Below are 10236 nucleotides of genomic sequence, written 5' to 3'. Positions count from 1 at the left end.
TATTGGATGTGGATGTGGATGTGGAGGTGAGTGTGAGTGTATGTCTGTCTATGTGTGGCCCTGCGATGGACTGGCGACCTGTCCAGGGTGTCCCCCGCCTTTCGCCCAATGTTAGCTGGGATAGGCTCCAGCCCCCCGCGACCCTGTACACAGGATAAGCGGTTGACGATGGATGGATGGATGAAGTATTTATATAGGACGTTACGTGTATGTTCAACAAATTTAAAAGAACAGTTGAAACAAGAACTCTATGAATAAATCTACCTATAAACTATAAGAACTTAAACACGATACACATGATAAAACGATGAACAAGAGTTCAGACTGAAATACAGATAAAACCACATTAACATGGCAGTTAGACAAATGATTAATGAAATAAATGAAATCAAATTATGATTGACATGATCTAAAGTGCTGCACCATCAGCTTTCTGAAACAAATTAAGACACACATACATTATAAGTGAGTTTTTACGGCTGCATAATTTACTGGAAAATCATGAAAGATAATTTTTTGACATACATTAAACAATCCATCAATATCTCTCAAAATCTGCTCCTTCTGGGTTGCTTCAACCAAATCCATGTCTGTCTTCTATGTTACATTTATCTCGATAGACAACGCATGTTCAAAAGGGAAATAAAATCATTAGTTATAATAAACGTATCACCCCTTGACCCCCGACTCCTCTACAGTTGACATCACATTTATATTTTCATTTTTTTTTTGTTCATGGTTATGCTTGCATGAAATAAATACCAGTACTACGCTACTTATAATGTATTCGACAGCATGGGGCCCCAGGTGAATTGGGGACCCTACATTTGTTCTGGGTGACATTGTTAGACAGTTGCAAGTTTTCTTTGTGTGGTTGTTAGGGTGTTCTGGGTGGTTGCTTGGGAATTGCAAAATGATTGCTAGGGTGTTCTGGGTGGTATATAGGACATTGCTAGACAGTTGCTAGGGTGTTTTGGGTGGTTGCTAGTTAGTTTGTTGGATGTTCGGTTTAGTTGCTCTGGCATTGCTAGGGTGTTCTGGGTGGTTGCTTGGGCGTTGCTAGGGTGTTCTGGGCGGTTGCTAGGCATTTTCCAGGGTGTACTGGGTAGTCGATAGGATATTGCTAGATGATTGCTAGGCATTTTCTAGTGTGTTTTTGGTGGTTGCTAAGCATTTGCTAGGGTGTCCTGGGTGGTCGATAGGGCATTGTTAGACAGTTGCAAGCACATTTGCTTCAGCACCAGCCGAGGCGTTGGGACCCTTGGCTTCTGCCTCTAACACACTGAGTCCAGCTCGAACACGACCCACTCCAGCATCTGCAAAAGCTCCAGCCTTGGGAATTCTGTGTGCTTCTGCATATGTTCCAGATCCAGCATAGAGGCCTTCTACCGTCGTCCTTTCTGGTCTGTCAATTGTGTCAATCATTTTTATGCTGTCCAGGATAAAACTATCTGGTGCAAACGTTTTTGTAACTTCCATTTTAATTTTCCAAGTTTCTTTTTTCAATATTTTCTTATTTTTATCTGCAGATAAGACAAATTAGCTTTAATGCAATGCTAATAACATGCAGGACTTTTTCAAAAGTGACAGACATTTAGAAAAATAACTAAAGTGTGAATTTCTGGTAATGGGCGGGGCATGTTGTAACGTGACCATTTGACAGCCTTAAATCCCCCTCTAACAACTGTGATGAATTACATCTGACTGAATGGATTTGCCGTTTGTTCTAATAGAGGCACCTTGAAATACAGTTTCGATATGTCCTGTGTGCACAACTGAGATTTTAACATGTGTATATCTTATACTGCATGACATTGACATTACAACAAGTACAAAAATACATTTGGAAATAACAGTGTGTTTGAAACGTTTAAACAACGCATGTTACAACTAGCCCCTGTGTGACTCTGTGCACTGAATTATAAATTCAAGCATATTCCAGAATAAAAATAACACTCATGGAATAAAACAACGCTCCACACAGTTACACAAGGATAGCAAACAATTAAACAAAACATGCACGGTTTGCACTTTGCATTATGGGTACTTAACCAGGGGTATAACTGCTATTTTAAGCAGATTGTTATAATTTTGTGAAGTTTATTTCTGTGTTGGTTTGTTCTGGGATTTGTTTGACTTATAATCCTCTAAACAGAAATGCTGTTTCGTTCTCACAGAAGGATCGATGTTAGCTCTTCTTTTGCATGTGATTCTGATGTTGTTTGCAATCAGAAATCTGCTTCAGACAGAATATGAATTATCCACTGAAATTCCTCACACAGGATTTGATGTGTGTGACTCTAAACAGCAAATACAAACTGCTGCAGATACATGACAGACAGTTTTGCATTAAATATAAGAAAATAAGTGTACTCACCATTTTCAGCATATTCTAACTCTCCGTTTGCTCTCATTTTCTAATATATATTATTGGTGTCACAATTGAAAAACTCACACAGATTTGAGTTTAGCAGCACGAGGTGGTTTGGCCCTTCTGAAGTTCAGTTTCACTTTATATCTTCTGTGGTTGGGGAGGAGTCTGGAGTCATCCGTTAATGTAGTAAATGTAATCATACTTGTACATAAACTCTTTCAATTACAAATTATGTCTTCTAACTTTTAATTCAGACACTGGCAAAGAAACAGAAAGAGATCATTCCTGCAGGGCATTATTGTAAACTTATTTTTCATCTCATGGGGCGGCCTGTAGGAAATAAATCATAAAGAAAATATATTGACATCATACATCTTTACACGTGAGACTAAAGGTAAACTGGCCGACTCCCATTGAAAAGCAGGTAATTTATTCAAAATACACAAGTTGTGCCATGTCAGCAAGGGACCTTTATACTAAAGACAACAAACATGATGAGTCAAAGGTGTTTTTCAGCCATAAATGAACAAACCAGGCAATTAAATCACATTAATAAGAGATGAGAATATAGAGTAAAAGCTGCCCAAAGTAGTAAGCGGTATACAATGTGTAGATTAAACTCTAATAAGATCTAATGGACGCTCACATGGCTGTGATAAAAGATCTTAATTTGAGCATCTCCATTCTTTCAAAACCTCCCCAGCACAAACTCAGCTTTAGGATAACATCGCCACATAGTGGAAATAAAGAGCAATACAGAACTCAAGAAACATGACTTTAAAAATGGGAAAATGCTCCAGTTAAAACCACTTTTATTAAACATTTCCTTCATAGTTTATTTAAACTTTGTGTGACATCAAAGAAAAATACAGAAGAAAAAATCAAGAAAGACGGAATGTTTCTTTAACTACTCATTGTGATGTCACTTCCCATGTTTCTGTCATGTGTTGCTCAATGGGATCAGGCATTGCAGTGATTACATCTATATAGATACATTTATATTACATACATTTGATAGTTTCAGCATTGCTGTTACAGTGACTGTTGTTGTGCTGTCTGAGTGTAAACAATGTTGCTAAAGATTCATTTAGAAAGTAATGCTGCTTCTGAATCCAGTTTACAGGATTTACATGTTGTATGAGAAAGCATCAAAACCAGTGATATAGTCAACCAATTTGTGATATTATGAACAGTTAGATTTACAATGTATACAACTATATGTGGCCCGCTGGTCAAGTTTTGGTATCTTTTTTTTCAGATTATTACACAAAAATAAACTAACACACAAAGTATTGCTGTTAGTATTACGGCGATCAACTAGTACACTGACTAGTAACGCTCATTTGAAGTGTTGTGACCCCCTTCAGTGGGACCACATATTGAAATGCTGTTTGCATTGCACGGATAAAAGATAAAACTAAATGCGGAAAACGGCTAACGGTCCACCCAAGCCAGAGTAAAGGCAGCAGTTGAATGAGAGGTCACCAGGAACCAGTGTTTCAGAAGTCCACTATGACATCACAGTCCACTGCTTCGTACGAAGTTCCAATGAGCAAGTTCAAAATCTTGTTGCGGTCCTCTAAAAACGTCATAAATGACACTTTGTCATCCGAAGTGCTTGTGGACGTTTGTCTAAATGGATTTACAGGATCTGAGATTTAACCCTGTATATTCTGGTCACTAAATGTATTATCAAACCGTTGGAAACATGTTGGTCCGGTCATGCATGCATACAAAATCAAGCAATATTTCATTTATTCCTTTCTTACCTCTCAATACCATTCATTCATATTTTAAGTCTTTATTTGCACATACACACACTAACATCCTCTCCTGTCCTAATTCAGCTGTGGCGTATGGTAGGTGACGTTACTGTTGTCTGGATGGTGTTATTGGTTTAAGGCATTGGGGCCTCAGCAGCACCCTCCGGAGGACGTTTTGACCGGCGTGCTCTGAATTTTGACGTTGGATTTCTCCTGCCCTCCTGCAGTGGCCCCGGGGCCCATTCTCTTCTTGATCTCAGCCGCCATGGTCATGAAGGCCTGTTCCACATTAGTGGAGCTTTTCGCACTCGTCTCTAGGAACGGGATGCCCAAAGGGTCTGCGAACTCCTGAGAAAGAGACAGACTGATTAAAAATAGCAGTGACCCAGTGTACATATATGGGGATAAAATAATGGGGAAATAATAAAAAAAATTATAATAATTCAAGTTATACAAATAACATGCATTTTGGGTTCAACAATGTCGTTTACCACTAATAATATTTTCAACATCCATCGTTGATAAAAAAAAAAAAAAAAAAAAAAAGAGTCCATAAACATTCAAATATACACGGTTTTAAAAGTATAGCAACCACCTGTAAACAATGTGTGTTAATATGATTTTAGTGGGATAAAATCGCTTAGAAAAGTTATATCTAATTTTACAACGTTGTTGCCATGACTGACACAACCCCAGTAAAGCCTGTAGCTGATTTTATCACATTGTCCCCATTGACTTCCATTGTAAGTGCCTCACTGTAACCACAAATCGATTTTTTTTATTATAAACGAACAAGACGAGTTGAAAATATTTTCTGTGGTAATCAACATTATGCCACAAAATGCTGTTGATTGAGCTTAACTTGTCCTGATCCCAGAATGTTCCTTTAAACAATGTCAACTCTGCATCGCAAAATGTCCTGCTCCGTGTTTTCACATTACTCCATGATTCTCCATGATATGTAAACAGTACAGTAAAGAGACATGTACACTGTCACGCATATCATACCGCCCAGATCAGATTATATTTGTATTTTTCACCCATTGTGTCTTTTGTGTAACAGTTGCGGTAAAATTCAGCAAATTGTGCACCTTTGCTGTCGTGTAATCCACAAGTTTCTTTGTGGTCAGATCACACTTGTTCCCCACCAGGAGTTTGTTGACATTTTCACTAGCATAGCGACCGATCTCCTGTAGCCACTGTTTAATGTTATTAAAGGACTCCTGGAGAAAAGAAAAACATTTTAAACCCACAGTAATACAAACAAAAAAGACTACGTCCACATTAATCGGATACATTTTGAATCAGCGTTTTAGTTTCAAACATTTTCCAAAAGTTCTCAGCGAGTAAAGATGATGACTACCACCCTGGAGTCACCAGTTTGACTCCAGACTGTGCTGAGTGACTCCAGTCAGGTCTCCAAAGCAACCAAATTGGCCCGGTTGGTAGGGAGGATAGAGTCACATGGAGTAACCTCCTCGTTATAATGTGGTTCTCGCCTCGGTGGGGCATGTGGTGAGTTGATGCCGTGCAGAATAGCGTGAAGCCTCTACACATGCTAGGTCTCCGCTGTAACTTGCTCAACAAGCCACGTGATAAGATTACGGTCTCAGAAAGAGGCAACTGAGATTCGATCATACGCCACCTGGATTTAGGCGAGTCACTGCGCCACCACAACAACCTAGAGCGCATTGGGAATTGGGCGTTCCAAATGGTCTGAAACGCTAATTGGCCTCGTGTTCCATCGCTGAACGGCACTTGGGAGAGCGCTTTAGAAAAGCTCAATTTTGGCTGCATTTTGCCTTCAATACAATGCCATCTTAGTGTGGGCGGAAGGAAAACATTTTCAAATGTATCCGGATTGCTGTGGACATTGTCAAAAACTTATTTTTTCTTTACAACTTCAATACAATGCTTGCAAGATAAACAGAACCAGCACTTCACCCTTGACAACGGAATGTTTGGTCACCTGATCTGTGACATCATAAACAACTATGATCCCGTGGGCTCCTCTGTAATAGCTGGACGTGATGGTGCGGAATCGCTCCTGGCCGGCTGTGTCCCACTGTCAATACAGCAAACGCACATAAACACACACCTTATGACTTTTACAGGAATGTTCCGGGTTCAATACTAATGTGAATTGTATGATAAATAACAGCATGCAACAGATGCTGTCCGTAGAGCTTAAATCCTCTTAAAACCCGGAAAATTCCTTTACAATAACATTTGAATACTAGTTTGTTCTTAGCACTTACGATCTGTAGTTTGATGGTTTTTCCGTCCAGTTCTATCGTTCTGATTTTGAAGTCCACTCCGATTGTGCTGATGTAGCTCTCGGTGTACGTGTCATCCTGAGGAAGGAAGCATGTGTACGCGATAGCAGATAAGGTATTCAGTCAATTATGTTAAGCATGTCATTTCTGCACCATTAAACAGTCACTAAAATAATGACTGCATTTAAAAAAATGTAATTTATTAAATTTTTGTCCACAAATTCACACCATTGGTCGTGCCATTATAGTTACATTTGGTCCATCACAATTGAGTTTGGTGGTGCAGAAATGACACACTTCACCTTTAACATGAAGCTCTTTGACAGTCACTGAACACCTGTGCAATAACTGCCATTATCTAAACAGTATCTTGAAGGCAGGATAATGACTTACTGCAAAACGCAGCAGAAGGCAGGACTTTCCAACACCCGAGTCTCCAATCAGCAGAAGTTTAAACAGGTAGTCACTACAAAACAACATAAAAGACATTAATATCTTTGGCAGCCATCGCAGGTGCCCTGTAGTTATTTCTTGACAGGACAGTATGAATACAACAAGCAGCTGTCACCTGCAATGTTGATGGGCCCTTTATGTCATATTACATAATATATGCACGTCACCATCACAGCAAAATTCCTAAATGAACAAGAGCAGCACTGAGGGATGTCTCAATATGTTACAGGACATCACGTGATCCATCATGACTCTCTCCATAATAATGAACATCCGCAGTGGCGTAATAGAGTAAACACAATGGGCCTCATTCATGAACATTTTGTAAATACACAAAAAAATTGGGAATAATTTACAAGTAAAATGGAGCTTCCCAAAACCTTTCCACCAGATTCACGAATGCTTCTTATTTCCAGATTTGTTAGTAAAACACGTGTATGCAAAAATCAACTATCGGCACCGATTAATCGGTTAAACCGATATATCACTCTACCGCTAGTCATTTCTGAACATCCACCAAATTACTTTAAACTTTTAGGCATTGTCAAGCCAACATCCAAGTTTGCCTTCACAAACTTCACCAGTTCAGATTAATATTCCCACTGAACAAGACTAACAGGAGAGACGATTCAACTATATGATATCAGTTTGACAAGCCAGATTATCATTTAACTTAATGATAAAGATGATCAGCTTTGCTCTGGGAACCAGTTAAACAGATAATTGCAGTTTATTTCACAACTCGATAACGACGTGGCACTTCAGTGTGTCAACTCCAGAGAAACAGACATAAATACACACTATAAATATAAATACACACACACACACACACACACACACACACACACACACACACACACACACACACACGTATATTATTACATGTTACACACATAATATATAAAATTATCCATGCGTATATAACTTTAGATTTAACACCAACTACTGCCGGTTGGTTGTTCTAGTTGAACAATCCCGTATAAACTATTTGAACAACTTATAACACATTCATAAATACAGATGTACAATAAATGTTGTCGATAATGTTGCAGTTGAATACTGTAAAAGCACGTGACGTGGGCGCTCACGTGTCTGACGTGCGCGCTCACGTGTCTGATGTGTCATCTACGCTTTTATTCACCGCAAACTTACTATTCAGGATTCATGATGGACAGCACAAAAACTCCCAACTGACGAGATTTTTCCGTCGTTTTCTTCTCCACGATGAATTCGGTGACTGGTCAAGACTCGTTTGCCGCTGAAATCCTTTATTATTCGGTGATAAAAACAGTCTAGTTGAGGAGACACAGACACAAATGGCCACTCGAGTGTGAAGCCTGAACAACACGACACAATGACGTCACCAGTGCTGCACCACCCGCCAAAATAAAAGTGACTGGAATTAAATTTATATATATATATATATATATATATATATATATATATATATATATATATATATATATATATATTTTTTTTAAATCACATTTTGAAACAGAATCACACTTTATTGTTTAACGATTACATTCATATAATTACATTCGTATAATTCGTTCTACTGCGTTTTTGAACATCTTTTGGTCCCTTTTATTCTACCCGAAAACGAAAAAGGTTATTGAAAACATGTTTGTTTGGCTTTTAAATAGTTGCTGATCATTCCACTATAGACATGTCTAATAAAGAGAACAAAACTGCAACAATTTGTGTTGCTATTTAATTGTAAATCTTAAAAGCGCCTAAAATCAGTTACGTAATGTGTTGACCCGAGCTAATCATTTTTTAGGCGCAGCACAAAATGTGAAGCACCACCTGAACTGTGTGTCCTGTAGAGGACGCTAGAATACACAAACTGGCCGCCCTTCTGTCTCTCTGTTTTGGACACACTTGAGTGAATGCATGCTTCACATCATTTTACCAAGACATTTTTATAGAAAGTCTTAATTCATGCTTGAAAGTAGTTTAGCGATGTAGGAATTTATTTTCTAAACTAAATTAATATTTTTAATATCTATAATCTAGACCAGCGGTTTTCAATTTAAAGCAAAGGACCCCCAAATATGACAAAAACCTTATGAGGACCTCCTCCTAAAATATATAAAGGTGCTGTATATTTTTGTATATAAAAACAAGAGAAACATTTTAAGTGTTATATTATAAAGTCAGTTTCAATTGTTAGATTTTATATTGTTATTGGGCTAAAGACAAAATTCATTCTTTAAAATGTGATTCAGTAGGGATGCACCCGATGTATCGGCCACCATATTTATTATCTTTTGGGATGCACCATATTTTTCAGGCAATTATTGACCAAATTAATCAGTTATAATCATCAATATAAACCACAAATTTCAACCATCAGCTTTTCATTTCACATAGGCTTTGCTTAAAAAAACTAATTTATATTTAATTGCATATATTTATTGTGTTTTATTATTGTGTTGAATATAGTTGATAATCCTTTTTCTATGTGTAATATAATAAATAAATAAATATAATCTGAAAATGCAAAGCATGTGGAATGTAATAATAAATTATATATGAATTTGTAATATTAATATGTAAAATGTGAGTTCTGTTGTGTAGAAATACAAAAATGTTTTAGAAGTGCAGTAATCCCACACATAAATTATAGTATTATATAGTTTATACTTTGAAGATTTCTATCTTGTTTTTAGGTGTCATTGTGGCTCCATTTACATTTTGGCCAGTGACGTGTTCAATCCATTTTGAAATACATTTTTAATCGTTAGAGCAAAATGTCTCTGTCTATCTCATTCACTCACTCATCTATCTCCCTCTGTCTATCTCATTCACTCACTCATCTATCTCCCTCTGTCTATCTCATTCACTCACTCATCTATCTCCCTCTGTCTATCTCATTCACTCACTCATCTATCTCTCTCTGTCTATCTCATTCACTCACTCATCTATCTCCCTCTGTCTATCTCATTCACTCACTCATCTATCTCTCTCTGTCTATCTCATTCACTCACTCATCTATCTCCCTCTGTCTATCTCATTCATTCACTCACTCATCTATCTCTCTCTGTCTATCTCATTCACTCACTCATCTATCTCCCTCTGTCTATCTCATTCACTCACTCACCTATCTCTCTGTCTATCTCATTCCTTCACTCATCTGTCTCCCTCTGTCTATCTCATTCACTCACTCATCTATCTCCCTCTGTCTATCTCATTCATTCACTCACTCATCTATCTCCCTCTGTCTATCTCATTCACTCACTCATCTATCTCCCTCTGTCTATCTCATTCACTCACTCATCTATCTCCCTCTGTCTATCTCATTCACTCACTCACTCACCTATCTCTCTGTCTATCTCATTCCTTCACTCATCTATCTCCCTCTGTC

General features: G+C 37.9%; 1 protein-coding gene across 1 annotated transcript; it reads right to left on the bottom strand.

The window, feature by feature from the left end:
* Positions 1-2779: 2779 nt before the first annotated feature.
* On the bottom strand, positions 2780-8203 carry LOC127651715 (ras-related protein Rab-1A-like). Its single transcript, XM_052137680.1, has 6 exons — positions 8019-8203; positions 6807-6879; positions 6396-6491; positions 6107-6202; positions 5229-5360; positions 2780-4485 (listed from the first exon to the last, which is right to left on the bottom strand). The coding sequence occupies exons 1-6, from the start codon at positions 8030-8032 to the stop codon at positions 4288-4290; spliced, it is 609 nt and encodes a 202-aa protein (XP_051993640.1). The 5' UTR covers positions 8033-8203; the 3' UTR covers positions 2780-4287.
* Between the last annotated feature and the right edge of the window lie 2033 nt (positions 8204-10236).

Source organism: Xyrauchen texanus, chromosome 11 (genome assembly GCF_025860055.1).
Source record: "Xyrauchen texanus isolate HMW12.3.18 chromosome 11, RBS_HiC_50CHRs, whole genome shotgun sequence".
Lineage (NCBI taxonomy): Eukaryota > Metazoa > Chordata > Actinopteri > Cypriniformes > Catostomidae > Xyrauchen > Xyrauchen texanus.
Note: the sequence above shows the minus strand (reverse complement) of the source record. Positions and strands in the feature narration are given on the sequence as shown.